Source organism: Ochotona princeps, chromosome 16, assembly GCF_030435755.1.
Source record: "Ochotona princeps isolate mOchPri1 chromosome 16, mOchPri1.hap1, whole genome shotgun sequence".
Lineage (NCBI taxonomy): Eukaryota > Metazoa > Chordata > Mammalia > Lagomorpha > Ochotonidae > Ochotona > Ochotona princeps.
The window spans coordinates 4,079,177-4,097,547 of NC_080847.1; the positions used below are offsets into that span (position 1 = coordinate 4,079,177).

Sequence of the window (18,371 nt, forward strand, 5' to 3'; positions counted from 1 at the left end):
AGTTTTCAGAGGATTACAGTCATAAAGCTGGATGGACAAGATTGCCAACCAGTAATGCACATTTTAAAAAATCCTGCTTTTCACCAGTATCTCTCTTCATAATTGCAATTCAACTTCTCAGAACTTATAACCCATGTGACTATCCTTAAATTATCTGAGTGTTCATGCTTATTGAAGTGTGTGTGTTGTTGTTACTCACTTTTATCTATAAAGTGGCCTGCAAAATGTCCTGTCAGGTTTTTATCTGTTTCCCAGATAAATAAATATCCCTTTTAAAATGTAAATAGGCATATTTTAAAGATTGTTTAAGTCACTTTTTCCAGCTTTTGATCTTTTCATATTTTACACTTCAGGAATTTTGACCTTGCCAGATTTCAACGTCTGAGATTATGGTGTTAAGGACTGTGTTGTTGGGATTTAAAGCACAAACTTAATACAACACAGACCAACTTTCATCACAAGTTATTGCAAACTCAAGGTGACTTCTCATTATTCAGTGTTTTCTGTTCTAGCTAAACCCGCATTTTCAATTTCTCCTTTGTGGGGCAAAGGTCTTCAGAGCTTCCCTAGACCTTCCGGACAGGCAGCAGAGTTGCAGCTCTTCAAAGTCGCTTGCACTGAACCGGATGTGTGTCTGGTGAGCGTTAACACACACCACCTCTCAGAGCCGAGGATGAAGAGTGCTGGCAAGGCGAACTAGCAGGAGCAATCCCTGTTTCCTCCGCAACCTTGGGGTTTGCCTGAGGTTACCCTAGGTTTGATGTACTCCTTCGCAGCCTTAGAAGTGCCTCTCCCTAACTACAGTTCCCAGGAACAGCTGGGCCTCTGGCGAATCCCTTTAGTGTCAGCCTCGGCATTGCCATCACTTTCTGATTTGTTCTGTCTTCTTTCACATACATGGAAAAGTAAAAAGACGAAATCAGAAGTCTGTGGGTGCTGACTGCTGTACCCAGAATGAAAGGATTGAGACTATATTACAGGTTCTCATTCAGCTCGTCTGAGAATTCTAAAGGGAAAAAAAAACCCCAAAAACGAAAACAACACCAGAAATGCCAGCCTGTGTGCCTGCTGCCATGATCGCGGACTATTGCAGACGTGCACGCAGGGAAGCGCCCCATGCATGGGTTGTTTTCTACCTTCAAACTTTCTTTAACTCAAAGAAATGCTTTCTGCAGTGCTTAAACATTCCAAGCGTTTCTTGGAATTCAAGGAAGAATTTTGCAATTAGGTTAATGTAACATGCGAAGTGGCAAACAATCATTATAGAGTTCATTTCTTAGGAAATTCCAAGCTGCGCCTCATAGTAGCCTTCACCCCAGTAGGTCAGGGCAGAAGAGCAGGGAGGCAATCGGAGGGATGGTGATAAGGGGCTGCCTCCCTGCAGGGCACTCTGCAGGTAACGTCCTTTCATTATCTTGGCAGGACCTTCTGGGTTAGGGTAAGGTCTGGATAATTCCTAATTAAAGCCCTATCCTCTCTGGAACTTCACAACCAAACAAACCAGCTTTACAACTCAAAAGAATTTAATTTGGTCTCACACTTTCAATGGAATAAAACGCAAGACAAGGAGAGAGCTCAACTAATGAGCAACTCGATGATGTGGGACGCACTGCCAGCTTGATCCAATTATGAAACATTAGCAGTCTAATGACAGACCTGGGGAGGAAGGGTTCAGACAGGACACAGAGACTGGCTCACGTGGGTTCCCTCGAGATTTCAGCAGCACAGCCAGAATGCAGAGAACCTGGCTTTGCAAACTCTCTTGCCCACCCAAGGCATAGGAGCCCAGATCTAGAACCCAGCCAAGCCCTCCTCTCAGCAAAATATCTTTTTAAGCCTAAAGACAGATTCAGGACAAAGAAACACATGAAAATACCATAGTTTTGCTTATGGGTAGTTAGTCCTTGGGAAAAAAAAATTACTACTTTCAAGTACTTCGTCCTCACCTTCACTCTCAGCCCAGCTCCCTTCCCACGAAGCTCCTGAAGGGAACAAAGCCACCCCCTGAAAAACTGCCTGGGGAGAGGATTTCCTTTTCTCCACTCCAAATGTGTCATTTCCAAGGCAAATCTGACAGTCCCACAAAAGTAAAGCAAGTTCCAGCCCCAACCCTCACTCAACAAAGATCCCAGCACCCCGCCTGCTTACCTGTCACCAGGACCGCCTTCTGTCCCACAGGTAACCACACTTGCTCAGACAGGTAAGTGTACATGAGGAAACATGACAGGCAGAAGAGTGTGAAGCCCCAGAACAGGGACAGGCTGGCCAGGCAAACGACTGCCCAGAGGCCCAGGGCCAGGCACACTACCTGGTTCCCCACCTGCTCCGGGCTCCTCTTGTATTTGCTCAGAACTGTCGCTACTAGCGCTGCGGCAGCAGCCAGGCAGAGCCACGACGTCAAACAGCAGAAAACACTCATTCTCCAGGGCTCTGTACCTGCCGGTGCTCAGGGCCAGGGATTGCAGTGGGCAAAAGCTGACGGCAGGCAGCCTGGGTTATATGAGCGCAGAGGCAAGAAGGGAGGGAAGAGAAGAGCCCCAGCCCCTTCTGAGTGAGCCTGGATTAAGCATCATCCTCCAGGCTCACATTCCCAGTGGGTAGTTCAGCTGCTTGCACTTCAGCATAAATACCAGGGCACTTCCCACTGGGTCCTCCCCACTTTGTACCCTGCACACCCAAGGCGCACACATTCTCAGTCGCAGACAAGCATGCACGTTTTCAAGACAACAGTCCCACCTGTGCAGAGATGACTAGCTGGATAATGATTGACAGAAATGGAACTGAGCAGAGAACAAAACCTCTAGCCCAGGGGAAAATTGCGTTCTCCTTTAGAAGTCTCGTGTGTGTGTGTGTGTGTGTGTGTGTACACAAAGCCAGGCAATCTGTTCCATTTGGAAGAAAGATCCTGGAAGGTGAATACCTCCCTGAGCTCTCCCAACCCTGCTGGACTTTGAGGGAGGAGGGAAGTGACTCCTTGGCGGAGAGGTGCCTCAGCCTTACCCGAGGGCAGATGATAACAGTGACAATGTAAGTGAGGGCGACCAGTGTCTACTGTACTTCCTTGAGGTGGGGACTCTTTATTCAGAGACTATTGTGTGCCAAGCTCTGCCCTGGGCACTGGGACAAGGCAGTTAGGATCATCAATCTTGGTGAATGTGGGCTATCAGAGAGTCTGTTGTAGTCATGTCACAGGAAAGAAAATAAGCACAGAGAGATCAAGGAACTTGTCCAAGAGCACACAGCAGTGTAGTCAAACACTGTCTTTGGGATCGCAGCCACTCTACTGCCAGCATTCAGACCAAAGAGATTATCATTGTAACCAGACAGTCTCTTGTGCTATCCTCAGCTTCGGCCTCAGATGTGTGCTTAGATGTCATCACCTCACCACCCCACTTCAAAGGCTAGCAGCATCTTGTTTATTCTTTTCACTGCTCTGGTCTCAAATAATAAATGTGGACTTGATTTGTTGATTTTAAGAGCTGTTGTCTTCTGCCTCCTCTACTAGACCATGAACTTTTTAACAGCAGGCACCTGACTGGTGGTTATTCTCCCTCCATTGATCACCAAATGCCTGGCCAGGTGCATGGCACATTGCATGTATTTCATTCATGTTTGTTGTATGGCTACAGAAGGGATAAAACCTACACTGGGCTCCTGATGAGTGGATGGCTCTGCACCAGCCACGCAGCCAGGATTGACACGGTCCTGAGTCCTGACACTACTGAGCTAATGACCCAGGACTCTCACACAAGAGGAGGCTGCCACCAGAGCAGGGATTAGTGTGATGCATGGGCATGCAAAGGAGTGCTTTTCACCAATTCAGGACCATATGGAATTGCTGAATTTCCTGCCCCTCTGATCCCTGAAGGCTCCCAGCACTTTCACTGAGGACCTCCCGCCTGAGAGTTGCTCTCCTAAACTCATTTTGGCTTCCTGCTTATCAACGTCATTTTACCCAAAGGCCATCCTTCTTGGATTACCATCCCCTCTGCCCAGGTCCCTGTGAGCATACTAAGGAGAAGGAGTCCAATGGAACAACTCGTTCTTGCCCTTGACGCTGATGGGTCCACGTGCTGCTTCCTTCTTCCACAGGTCAGGCCTTCTGAAAGCAGCTTCAGCAGACAGAAGGAACGCACCTTAACCCAAGGAGAAGATTCCCAGTCCGAGGAAGAAAACAGTGCTGGGGCTTCCATGATGGACACTTTGTTAGATCCAGTAGTTCTTGAGTTTATAAGGAAATTTGCAGAAGTAGCTTCCTGCTAAAACCGAGAATTCTCTCTGTAAGATCCCCACCAAGTGGTCATGCTGTCTACTGCCAGAACAACTGCAGAAACAGGCACTTCTTCAGTTTTCAGTTCAGGATGGAAAGTTTTCCTCTAGACTAAGCTGTTTCTTGCCATGTGTCTTCCTTTCCCGCTTGGAGTAGCATGGGAGATATGCAGCTCTAGTTCTCTCAGGTATTTGAAGGCTGCTCTCAGATCTTCACCTTCTCTAAACAGTGCTAAGTACCTGGCACAGCTACCTTTGAAAAACTCAAACCTTTTTTTTTTAAAGATTTATTATTTATTTTATTACAGTCAGATATACAGAGAGGAAGAGAGACAGAGAGGAAGATCTTCCGTCCGATGATTCACTCCCCAAGTGAGCCGCCACGGCCAGTGCGCACCGATCCGATGCCGGGAACCAGGAACCTCTTCCGGGTCTCCCACGCGGGTGCAGGGTCCCAATGCATTGGGCCGTCCTTGACTGCCTCCCCAGGCCACAAGCAGGGAGCTGGATGGGAAGTGGAGCTGCCGGGATTAGAACCGGCGCCCATATGGGATCCCGGGGCTTTCAAGACGAGGACTTTAGCCGCTAGGTCAAGCCGCCGTGCCTGAAAAACTCAAACCTTTTAAAACATTATTCTATTGCAATAGTTGAAGGCTATTTCATTGTGGTGAGGGTAGCATGGTGATGACCAAACAGAAGATGATTTGCCAAGCACAGACTGTACAGATGTCATGGGAATCCAAAGTTCAAGGTAGGGACAGGGCAGCTGGGTAGTACAGGTCAAAACTTAATATCAGTTTGGTTATGCCCTTCGAGTGTTTGGGAAATATATTTCAGTTTTTCTGGTGCAAACATCATAGCTATTTATCTCATTTAGTAGGGAAAAAAAAACAAGGGACAACTAGAAATGCGGGCTGGATCAAGTCTTTTTTTTTTTCTGTCACTGAAATATTCTTTCCTAGTTGATCAAGTCTCAGTTACTGAATAGAGTTTCAGGAATCTTAGTAGCATAGCTCTTCTTAGAATGTTATCCAGTTACTCACATCTCCCCTGAATGAGCCCAGAATAGAACAAAATTTTCACCTCCCCTATTCCTGAAGGTGTGTTTCTTACTTGTGCATGTTAAGATCTATTTGCTATAGGAACCTGTTTTGGATCCCCATGTCATTTGTCACCAAATAAAATATCAGAGATTATAGAAGTTTTTGTGTCTCTTTTAGCTTGTTATGGACTATAATGTACGTGGAGAAATTGTTCAGAATATAAATTTAAGGAAATATCCATAAGCCCATACTGATATAAATAAATAAAATGCTTATTAAAAAATACAAAATGGCAACTTTACCTTTTAATCAAATTATTGTATTTATATTCAATTTAAATATTGGCATAGATCATCTGATTTTTTTTTAATTTACTTTTATCTACTTGAAAAGCAAAAAGAGAAAGAGACAAATATCTTCCCTCTGTTGGTGCCCACAAAAGATAGGCCAGCCCAAAGCCAGGAGCCCCGAATTCCATCAGGGTTTTCCAGAAGGATAGCAGGGGACCAAGCAATTGATTGCTCCTAGAAAGCTTTAGCAGAAAGCTGGGAAAGAGGCAAAGACCCCAGCACTCCAAACAGCTCACACAAGGAATGAGATGTTATGGGCTGTAGCTTAACCCACTGTGCCATGACACCCACCCTGGCATATTTCATTTAAATCTATCATCTTACTACGTGTCTTTCGTTAGTCTTTCATACTCTTGTCACTTTACTTCTTGTTTCTTGACGTCTTTGTAATTAATATTTTTTGTTGTCGTGTATGCCACTCACAGCCCTCATTATCTTGATACTTACACATTCTTTTCAACCCTTTTAATGATTGCTAGAGGAACTCAGTGAAGTCCAAAATGACTTGACATTTTTGCTCCCTTCCTACATAATGTAAGGACATTTGAACCTTTAGATACCATTGTCCTTGCTCTTGACTTATGTACTATTGATGTCATAAATTTTAACACCCAGTTATGTTTAAAGCTCACAAGACATCATATTTGTTTCACAGCGTCAGCGTTCGCTTAGACTTTACTCTGTAGTTACCTTGGGCCACCTTTCGCTCCCTATCTTGTTCCTATAACTTGTCACTGAGGACATTTGTTTTAATTGCTTCTTTTATAGGGGAGGGTTGCTGGTGATGAAATCCCTTAATTTTTGCTCTTCCCAGAAATATCTTCAATTCATGTTCATTGTACAGGAATATTTTCCACTGCCTGTGGAATTCCTAGTGGACTCTTACCTTCTTTCAGCATGTAAATGACTTGGAGGGTTTTCCTTTAGGTGTTTTATCTGGTTACATTGCATAAAACCCCAGCAAGAGCGCACTTCCTGAGCAATGTTCCCAGAGTTTTGTCAATACTTTGTGATAAGATTGACTCCCTACTCCTTGTAAGGCTTTTTATTTGTATCCAACTTTCATGTTAATGAGATTAAATTCACCGTTCTGCCCTCTGAGTATCATGGCACAGGAAGACGTGCTGAAGCAAGCCATTTAATAACACATCCATTCACAAGATACTGGCAGCGTTCCTATTGTGTGCCAAGTTCTCTTTGAGGTACTGAGAATGTGATGGGTGAATAAGGTGGGTATGGTTTAAAAGCCTTAGATCAATTTTGGCCTCTAAAGTGTGATACAAGCAGGTGTTCCATTTCCCTGTGTTCTTGAGTTGGCCCAGTCCTGCCTGGTTGGCTCAACCCCACCCCTCCTTTATCAGCTCTGCCTGACCTTGACCACTGGACACACCACTATCTTGAGAGTCCAGCCATAAACTGAGGCTCTCCCAACCACATGCCCTGCCCCCTGCCAAGCCACTCCACATCCCAGCACAAACCACTCTTTCCCAAGGCCTCCCCATCCTCTCAGCAGCCCAGCCTCAGCCCAAGACTTCCAAGCCCTTCCCAGTGCTTCGTGCTGCCTAAGCCGCTGGTGTGTAATGGAAGGTGCTCTCTGTGGTGGGTGTGCTGGGAACTGCCATGGTTCACCACTTCCGCACGCATTCTGTGATTCCTGTCTGACTCTGAGTCTATATACCGTCTCCTCTTTGTCCTGCTCTCCCGTTCCTGCTCTCACAGAGCTTAAAAGCAAGGCCAAGAAAGAAACCACTGGAAAACATTTTTTCAAATTAATGTTATGATCGTGCTGACCATCATATCCAGACATGACCTTGTCAAATAACAGGTTGAAATGTAAAACCATTCATATGAAATTATACCAAAATACACAAGTAGGCCAGGCCTGTGAATTTCTAGCAACCGTCACCACCTCTTCTGGAATCACCACCTTTTCTGGAATTACTCACACCACTCTTATTTATTAGTTATTTTTATTGGATAAGCAGATATACAGAGAGAAGGAGATACAGAGAGATAGTTCTTCCGTCTGCTGATTCACTCTCCAAGTGGCCACAATGGCCGAAGCTGAACCAATTTGAAGCCAAGGAGCCAAGAGGTTCTTCCATGTCTCTCACACAGGTACAGGGTCCCAAGGCTTTGGGCCATTCTCAACTTCTTTCCCAGGCCACAAGCAGGGAGCTGGATGGGTAGTGGAGCAGCTGGCACACGAACTGGCACCCATATGCGATCCCGGAACATGCAAGGCAAAGAATTTAGCCACTAGGCTACCGCGTCAGGCCCCACCACTGTTATTTAAATAAGACTTATGTATTTATTTGAAAGGCAAAGCAACAGCGGGCAAAGAGAGAAAAAGAGAGAGATCCCCCATCTGCTGGCTCATCCGTAAATGTCTGTAGCAATCAAGGTGAGGTCAGCCTAAAGCCAAGAGCCAGGAACTCGGTCTTAGATGTGGATGGCAGGAATACTTTGGCCATTATCCACTGCCTCTTAGGTACATTAGCAAGAAGCTAGATCTGAAGCGCGGGGTACTAAGATTAAGCACTGCGTTATGGGATGCAGTCATCCCCAGTGGCGTCTCAGCGCAGCGCACCACACTCCACTCTTACTCCCATTGCGCCCACCTCTCCCCCCACACCACTTCATTCTGTTTTGTAAGGCTTACTATGAGAGTCAAATTCATCTCTGTTCCATAATGATCAGAATATGTTTTCTGTCCCTTTTTGAACAGAGAAAAACCAGGAAAGTGGGACTTGTAGACCTTGGCAGTTGCTCTCAGAGTAATCAACTAATGAACGTGCCCACCACACCAAAGGTAGATTAAAAGATAAAAGGCATGTGTGCATTTCAGCGTCAGCCGAGAAGATGGCCTCGTCCAAGGTTAATAACATTTTGAACTTTCAGCCTCCAGGCTGTAAAATTTCCTAAACTGTTTTCCTAGAAATCTCACTTAATTCCATCTAATAATTCCCAAGACTACAACTAAATCATGAAATTTCCCAGATTAGCAATTTACAATCTGTACACTTCATAGTTCATTATAAAACATATCAAGTCCCCTGCATTTAATTCTTCCAAGTGAGGATTACAAAAGATAATCAATTATGAACGATATACACAAGAAAAACAGTTAATACCAAAAGAATGGCAGATAGCATCTTAGAATAAAATGTGACTTCTTACATCTGAGTACATTTAATGTTGCAAGAGGCTTTCCACGTTGTCCTCATTTTTCAGATCCCACCACAGAGCCATACAAGCTTGGTCAACAACTGGTAGCAGATAAGGGGTTGGAATTTGGGGAACAAGGTGCAGGGTGTGAGAAAGTGAAGGAGCTGGCTCCAAGACAACTCATGTGCAGTTTCACAAATCGGAACATTTCAGGAGTAAGGCAGAGTCTTTAGGCAGGAAGTGACCTGCTAAATGCAGGCCAAGTCCTCACCCCAACCCTGACCACAGCCAGGGAGCAATCACAACACCAAGGTTGGGAAGAGTCAAGCAAATGCACACAAACACAAACACACACATCTTTCTTTAAACATTTTAAATATGACTTTCCAACAGCCAGGATTGGACTAGGCCTAAGCCAGCATTCAGAAATTTCATCCCAGTCTCCCATATGAGTGGCAGGGACCCAAGAACATGAGCCATCTTCCTCTTGCCTTCCCAGAGCTCATTCGCAGGAAGCTGGCCTCCCTCCCATGTGTTGTGAATGAGAACAAGATGTCAGCAAAAGACCCCTCAGTTCTACTCTGATTCACCCACTTGAATACTGACTCCAAATTGCTATTTCTCACAAGAATAGTAAGGGATCATACCTTTAAAAAAATCTGCCCAGGTTGGAGGGTTAAGCTTGTGATTACAAAATAAGCTGAAAGTATGTCATTATATAAATTAAAAGAAAAATAATAAGAAAGAAAAGAGGAGTAAGGTTGAGAGCACAGGAGGGAGGCAAGTGTACTCTTAAATCTGTATATTTTACATACTTGGCGTAAATAAAAAATGTTTAAATCTGCCCAAACTTCTCTTTCTGTCTGCGTGTGTGTGTGTGTATGTGTGCATGCGTGCATGTGTGTGTGGCTTCCCTTTATTTCTCCCTTAAATTTCTTGACTTTCACATTTATTGTTTTTTTTTTTTTTTTTTTTAATTATTTATTGTTTAACTTCAGTGACTTTCACATTTATTGTTAACCTTTCCTCATTTTTTGGAAAGGATTCGAGCATAAAGGGAGGTGATGGCATAGTCTCTTCCCATCCTGGATAAGGGGGGGTGATGGCATGACCCCTCCCATCATGGATAAAGGGATGTAACGGTGTGACCCTCCCCGCCTTCCCCCCACTGCCCACCTTCCCACCCCATCACCAGTCTGAATGTTTTTTTTTTTCAGCTGTGTTCCACAACAGAGCTCCTTCTGTATTGGTCAGCCATGCCAGAGCCACCCTCTGTCAAGGCAGTGACGAGCGCATGCTCTCCATGTGGTCTGGAAAGAATGCTGGTGTTTCAGGATCTGTAATGAGACAATGACCATCTATAGGGACAATATGCTGAGTTTCTGTTAGGTGGAATTCATTTCATTGAGAGGATTATCTCTGGAGCTTGTAGCCTTCCTCCCATTTTTTGGCATTAAAATGATCCTTAAGAGTATGAAAGTGCCATGACAGGAAGGCTTGGTTTAGTGGTTACTGTTGCCTATAGGCTCTTATGGGGAGAAACTAGAAGTTAGCATCCTGCATGAGTCCTCTGATTTTGATCTGAAATCTTAGCAGCGACAAAAACCACCAAAATCTAATGTGGATTTGAATTAGGTCAGCCTTGGTTAGAATTTCAGCTCAATAAGCCCAATCTACACGGCAACCCATCCTCTCTGTTGCGAGCCACAGCCTGCTCACCAATCAGAGACATCAATACAAACCTCACATGGATTCTTTTTCTTTTTAAATTATTGTTTTATTTTAAAAATCTTTACATAGTTGATTAGGGCACAAAGGGTTAAGGGTTACAGGAAAGTAGATAAGGCCATTGTTTCCATATTCTCTCTCTCTCTCTCTTTCTTTTTCTGTATCTGGGGTAAAGGGGGAGCTAACAGCAGAAGCCACACCCATTCTCCCACCCATCCCAGGGTCCATGACATGGGGAATGCTCTGAAGGCACTGCTCAAGTGGTTTGGATAGTTCAAAGTTCTGAATTGCTGCCAATCTCGCCATTCCAAGCACTATGAAATCTCTCTATAATCCACTGGCTGACATAGCCCAGCTTAGAGTCTCCGTTTGCCCAGATTTTCACTGCCAACACATGGCTGGGATAGTTGATCGATTTATTCTGTCCTCTCTCTTCTGTTGTGGTACCAGGTGTCCTCTGCAGTTTCCAATGGACTGCCATACACTCCATGTGCACCTGGATATGCTGTCCACTGCTCTATCTGAGCCTCTCAGGAGGCTCAACTTTGATACATGCACTCCATGGTCAGACCATGAAACGTGTACTTCTCTTCATGGTTGGGTTCCTGAGATCAGCAGTTCAGTTGGAGGGATTCCTAAAGAAACTTCGTTTGAGGTGATCCCAGACCTGATTCTTGTGCATGCATGCCAGTACAGGGTCCGGCACAGACCATTGCCCCCATCAGCTTATGCATATGCTGGTAGTTGCAATTGCTGGGTCAGTTTTGTTTTCAGTCCTGTCTTCTACACAAACCAATGGGTGTTGCAATACAGCCTGATCCTACCCACCATACACTCGGTCCTCATGCAAACCAGTGGGAGCTGCAGACTACTTGGAGCAACTTACAATAACCCCCACCAGTCCCGCCCCCGCCCTGGTTCCTGTGCTTGCCAGTTTGTACAGCAGACTGGTCCAGTCTGTCCCACATCCCATTCAGCTCTCATACATGTCAATGGGCATTGAAGCCTAGTTCAACCCAACCAGCCTCACTATCCAGTCCACACACATGCCAGTGAGTGTCATTCTGTCTAGCCATGCCTGCCCCAGTCCTGGTTTTCATGCTCTCCAGTGGGAGTGTTAACCCCAGAGGGAGGTGCCCACTCTTCCCTTCCTGGGCCACTCCCATTCCCAGATCATTCATTTTCCAGGTCTCACATGGATTCAAAGGACAATACATATGGGCGGCCTGGCCTTTCAAATTTCAGTGGCTGCCATTGTCCTAAGAGTCTTTGGGGGCCCAATAAAGAAACTCCCACGACATAATTCTCTCTATATTCTGTCCTTTCTTCTTGGGTCTTGCAAACTGTGAAAGGATTTTGTGGCAACTAATGTCCTACTTTGGCACTGCTTTCCTCTGTCGCCATGTCTCCAGGCCGAAGGTTCACGGAAGGAAAGACACTTACATCTGTATCTCCAGAAGGCAAATGAAGGCAAGGATGAGCTGTCAGAAAGAAGGCATTTTACAATTCGGGAGCACAGCTGAGTACATAAAGTAAATTACACCATAAGCCAGATGTTTCAGGAACTTCTTATCCATTTTTTTTGCCTGAAGGAAAAGTTTGAGTTCATAAAGAAAACAATGAGCAGAAATTGCTATCACAAAACAGCAATTCATGGTTCATGGTTATTTAAAATGAGCCCATTTAAAAATAATCAAAGATGTGCATGATGATTTATAAAGAGAGTTGTTCATTTTAGCGTTATTTATCATATGTAAAATGTAGAAACATCCCGAAAGGCTTAGCATTAGGATTTTTTAATATAAATTACGGTACTTTTATTTTGATGGACTGCTATATAGCCATTAAAAATTATGCCGTACACGAATATTTAATGACTTGAGAAATTGTTCACAATCTTTTTTAAGCAAGGAGAACAGGTTACCATAGAGAAGATATGATTTGGTCACATTTTAATGTCATTCTAACCCAGGTATAAGCTGGAACTTCCTTTGGAATCCAGAAATTGGATCATATCTCCAAGCCCCTGGCTTTTGGAGGTTTCACTGTGGTTTCAAGTTCCCAGGGAACTACTATCCCGTAGTCCCTGCTTGTCAGCTCTTGCTTCTCTCTACCATTCTGGTTTCCATGTGACACTTAAACCTCCCCCTTTTCCAAAACAAAACGTGTAGCATTAAGGTCAACGTTATTGAAGTCCCTCCTACCTTTCCTGGCTTGGGGGTTGCAGTGGTGGGGCGGGCGAGATAGAGGCAGTGTCTGTATCACTGTAGGGTACGAACAGCATTCAAAGAGATCCTACTCCCAGGACCCTGGGAATATGAGTTTATTTGAAAAGAGAGTCTTCCGCAGATGTAACTGAAAAATCTCAAGACAACACCTCTTGGATCACTGTGAGCCCCGCATTAAGTGACACACACTTTTGAAGATGGGAGAGCCACAGGCAAAGTCCAGGTGGAGGAGGGAGGAGGGACAGGGTGGGAGGAGCTGCTACAGCACAGCCAAGAGGCCAGACAATAGCCTCTGTATAGCCTTCAGAGGGACTCTGGCCCTACTGACACCCAGATTTTGGCCCTATGGTCTCTAGAACTGCACTAGGATGACTCTCCATTGCTTAAGCCACCCCCTCTGTGGAGATTAGTCATGGAAACCGCTGGAAACCAATACAGGTACTAAGTGCTTGCTCACTGGCCTATGTGTCTCCTCCCCAACCCCACCACCGTGGAGTTTCCCCCATTACAGATACCTCTTGGAGCTTCTCTCACTTTAGCCCTCACCCCTTTTGTCCCATGACTCAGCTTCTCCCTCTGTCCTGTGGAGTTATCACCCACCCCACAGCTCACTCCCTAAATTCCTAGTTCCCAAGTTCCAGGTTCCTGATCACTGGTCTGCCCACTTCAGCGAGAGCACCTTCCTCCTGCTAGTAGCATAGCACCCAAGTATTTGCACTCCCATTGACTCTCCTCTGGCTCAACTCCTGTCCAACCCAACCAGAACTTCTGCTGTCTTTTCCGTTGGAATTGAACTGCTACCTGGTTGCTTCTAGCCTTATCTAGAGATACTCACCCGGTCCAAGCCATCACCACCCCATTGCAGATGTCAGCAAGAGCCTCTAATAGGTTCCTCCGATTCCAGCCTAGCCTCCCTCTGGACTCATCTCAACACAGCCTTCAAGAAATCCTTTTATAGCTTCAGTCTTATTTTATCACTCGTATGCTGAAAGCCTGCCATAAACTCGCTTCTCACTCAGAGTCAAAGCCAAAATCCTTAAATGACTACAGGGAGATGGCAGAGCAGAATCTTAGTAGAGGAGTGGTCGTTGAAAGAGAAAGGATTCTGCATGAAAATAGGCTAAGCCAAGCTTAGCTGCTGTCAATGGCAAAGGAATTCAGGTACCTGAAAGACAGGAAAGGTTCTTTGCAACAGGAAGTCTAAAGAAGTGGTAAGTTTTGATTTGTCTTGTGCAACTGAACCCCTGATGGAACATGTGTGATAGCATTGCGTTTAATATCATATAATGAATCCATAGCATTGAAAGCACTGCTTGTGGTTTTCAAATGTGTTGGAATAATGTGCATGCTGTTTTCCAGAAACGACACTTGAACATTTCTTATGAACAAGGACAAAGAAAGAAAAGAAACTTCATTTCCATATCATGTATCGCCCATTAATATTATATTGTACTGCCGTGAACTCCGAGGAAGTGCAAACATTTGTGTGCACTGTGGGTTAGGTAAACACCCACTAAATATTGATGCATGCATAATTAGGATAACTGAAAAAAAAAAAAACCCTGGCATAAAATTACCCTGGTAGTCAGAGGCGAGACAAAATGAAGTAATTTGATCATGAAAATTAACACAAGTCAACTCTCAATTTTCAATGCAACTAATTGAAAGCCATTTATAATTCAGACCTCACATTCTTCTTGGTTGGCACTTTGCTCTCCTTGCCCTGAGAGAAGAAGGTGAAGAGAGAACCTCAGAGGCAAAGTCATTGCACAGAAATGATGAAATGTGAGAGTGGTACTTGCTTGTCAAAGGCTCCTGCACTTTCACGCACAATGATTTTTGCCACGCACAACGGACTTCCGCGGGCATATCCAAGGCAAGTGGCCACCCTGTCCTTCCTGACTGAAACAACGTTGTCAGTAAAATGAGATTGTAACTTTGATGATCCTGGAGGTGTGACAGCTTTATTTAGATGCAATTCATATCTCTCAGAACGGACCCCTTCAAAGTATGTATGTAAATTACCTGTATCCACAGTTATGCAACCAGCACTTCATCACCCCACATTTCATCACCTACCAAAAAAACACCCTATATAGTCATCATCAACCTCTCCCCACTTAACCCCAGCTCCTCCAGCTGCCACCAATTGCCAATCTTCTTTTTGTTTCCACAGATTTGCCTGTCCTGAACATTTCCTGTAAAGGAAATCATACAATATATGGCTTTTTGTGTCTGGTCCCTGGAACTGGCCAATGAAAATATGAACAACACGTTTTCATGGCCCATTGTGTTGGAGCATGCATCAGGTTTGTTTGTTTTAATATTTAATCTTATGTAGCAGAATTGTATTCCATTTCTAGGGACCTATGAAATTCGACTCATGCATCAGATGATGGACATTTAGGCTATTTTCCCCTTAGGCTCTATGGATAATACTGCCATGAACATTGCCTACAATTTTGCACATGCAGTTTTTTTTTTTTTTCGCACATGCAATCTTAATCCTGATCTATGGCATGAGCAGTTTACAGCGCCAAGGCACCATCTCATTGCGTGAGGGTCAGGACTCCTGTGTGCGGAACCAGGATTCAGATCGCCATCACTGTGACTCCAAAGTTTGTGCTTCTAATCTCTGCTTGACTTCTTCTAAGTCTGAAGACTTTCCTAGGTCATTCATTACTTGTAGAGATTTAGGGCTCCATGAGGCATCACTTACAACTCCTCTCAGCTGTTCACTACCATCCTGTTTGAAAAACATTCCCGCTTAACTGAGGCTCCCTGGAGAAATGAGTTCCAGAGGTTGAAGGAGACCCCTCAAGGGGATCCAAGTTGTCACCAGGCACTAGGGCCCGGAAGAAGCTCCAGGGGCAGTCAATAGCTTTATTCTAAGGCACAGGATGCTTTGGTCTCCCCACCCACCTGCACCGCCAAGTTTGCATGCAGACATTTTCACCTCCAAGGACATGGCATGAAGAGATGGGGCCTGTGGGAGATGATTACATTGCTGGGCGGAGCCCTCCTGAGTGGCAGGAGCGAGTTCCTTTCCAAGGAAAGGCCAGGATGCTGAAGGGGCATTCTTTCCACTAAGCAAAGATACAGCTGGAAGATGACAGTCCATGAAGAAGCAAGAGGGTCCTCAGAAGCCAGCTGTGCTGTCACTAGGATCTCGGGCTCCCAGCCTGCAGTACCATGGGAAATGAGTGTATATTACTTATGTTTGCGATTACGCGTCATCTGTCTGAAAAGCCCGATCTGCAACAGAGCAAATGTCAGGAAAAGAGCCTGACCCATTGGACTGGAGTGTTTCTCTTTACTTCCTTCCTTGGTGGCCTTCGTCTTCCTCTGCTCTATCTCACAGTCCCAGGGTATCCCTTCCTGATCAATCACTCTATGTGCTGTACAGAACAGCCTGTCCATTTCCTTCCCAACACACACACAGCCAGCCCCTCTTTATCCCTCAGGATGCAGCTCAGGATGCAGCAGCCAGTCCTCACCTTGTCTTTATTATTTCTCCCATGAAAATATCCCTGCTTCTTTTCTCTTGAGGCAAAATAGTATTCATTCTTTAAGATTCACTTCACATACCACCTCCTCGGAGCTGTGCCCACAGACACCAGTGGGACAAGAGAGACCTTAACATAAAGGATGTGCCTGCAGAATAGGGTTCTGGGGTGCAGCTGCTGCTGACCTGACCCTCCAGTGCCTTCCCCGCACGCTGTACGCATCACTGTCTCCCCGCCCAGACTCCGTGTGGTACCATCTACATTGCTGTACATGTCTTTGTCAAGGCAACTGGAAGTGGCAGGGAATAAATACACCCCATACAAACCCTGAAATGATAACCAGTAGGTGTTGGTGAGTTCGTAGTGAGCAGCCTGGGCCCTGGGCAGGATATTCTGTGAAAAGGGGTTACAGCATATTGCAGTTTCCCTTCAGAAGGGTCGAGCTGACCTTCAGGTGTACTCGGTGATAACTGGCTCCCCTCTCCTTCCCTGTCGCACTTTCCCACTGAGATTTCCAGGGGTAACTTCCAAAATAAGCTTCTTGCCCTTGAATTTGTGCCTCTTTGTCTGTTTCCAGGGAAAATCACACTGATATGTGGTGATCATCTCCTTCAATCCAGTCGCACCAGAATTCCTTGCAGGAGTTATTCTGAGATACACCCCTCTCTCCCAAAAGGGAAGCACAAACTAATCTGGACTTCATTTTGTGGAGGAGTTGCCTCCAGGAAGCCCCAGCCAGTGTAAGAGGTTGCAGCTGGGCAGCAGGGAACAGGGGTAGAACTCTTGGCAGATGACAGACTCGTCTGTGCAGGTGTCATTCCTAGGGCTGTCTTGCCTCTCACTGCGTTGTCCCAGCACTTAACAATACCTGGTATACAACAGGAGCCCAATATACACTATCATATAAAAAAGCACAGGCATTGCAGGCCAAGGACGAGAATATGGTTCAGGATCTTTTTCTAGGTACATGATGGATTATTCTTGCATTAGTGCAGAGTCTAATTGCTATTTAAAAAAATCCTTAAATACTCCTTAAGATATGGTGATTTAATAGGCAAACCTGTACATGCAATAGAATTTCAAAGTGCCAAACACAGGCACACACAGACACATACACGGACACACACATGCACGCACAATTACGAATAAAGCAAGAAATCTGAATAAAAGCTGTGGATTTTAGGGGTGTTCCTATCTTAGCTGTGACATTATTATTATAGTTTGTAAAACATGACCACATGGGGGAACCAAGGAAAATGTTAACAGGGACTGTCTGTTTATTTCTTTTTTTTTTAAATATTTATTTATTTTTATTGCAAAGTCAGATACACAGAGAGGAGGAGAGACAGAGAGGAAGATCTTCCGTCCGATGATTCACTCCCCAAGTGAGCCGTAACGGGCCGATGCGCGCCGATCCGAAGCCGGGAACCAGGAACTTCTTCCAGGTCTCCCACACGGGTGCAGGGTCCCAAAGCATTGGGCCATCCTCGACTGCTTTCCCAGGCCACAAGCAGGGAGCTGGATGGGAAGTGGAGCTGCTGGGATTAGAACCGGCGCCCATATGGGATCCCGGGGCATTCAAGGTGAGGACTTTAGCCGCTAGGCCACGCCGCCGGGCCCTGTCTGTTTATTTCTTACAGGGATACATGAGTCTACAATGACCTCATCACAAATTTCAACTAGAGAATACCTAGCATCATAAACAACAAGTGACCTACCTTGGCAAGGCCACAGACAGCCCTACTGCGGCAGGTCATGCAGGGCCCCAGGTGCCTCCTCTCGAGTTGCTCTAGCGTTTCCACAGAGCTGAAGCCAAGTCACAGACCAAACTGAGTTTCAACCCAAAGGAAGGGAGGCAAGGCGACAATCAATGTCTCTCTATTAAAAAAAAAATGATTGTTTTCCATGATACAGTTTTGTAGGCATAAGGGTTCCTCCCTCCATTTCTTCCTTCCCATTTCCTCTTCCTCCAATTTGTCGCAGCGTTATCACCCTAGTACGGTCCCTTAGTACAAGTTTAACTTTCCAACACTTCAGTGGATCACAACATGGTAAATACAGGCAAAGGTAGAAAACCTA

The 18,371-nt window shown here is 45.2% G+C and overlaps 1 protein-coding gene across 1 annotated transcript in view; it reads right to left on the reverse strand.

The window, feature by feature from the left end:
* HSD17B2 (hydroxysteroid 17-beta dehydrogenase 2) overlaps positions 1 to 2,681 on the reverse strand; it is a 62,863-nt gene extending 60,182 nt beyond the window's left edge. The window contains exon 1 of the mRNA XM_058674519.1: positions 2,149 to 2,681. Within this exon, the coding sequence (XP_058530502.1) occupies positions 2,149 to 2,419 (271 nt within the window). The 5' untranslated portion in view covers positions 2,420 to 2,681. The remainder of the gene's footprint in view (positions 1 to 2,148) is intronic.
* Positions 2,682 to 18,371: the final 15,690 nt, after the last annotated feature.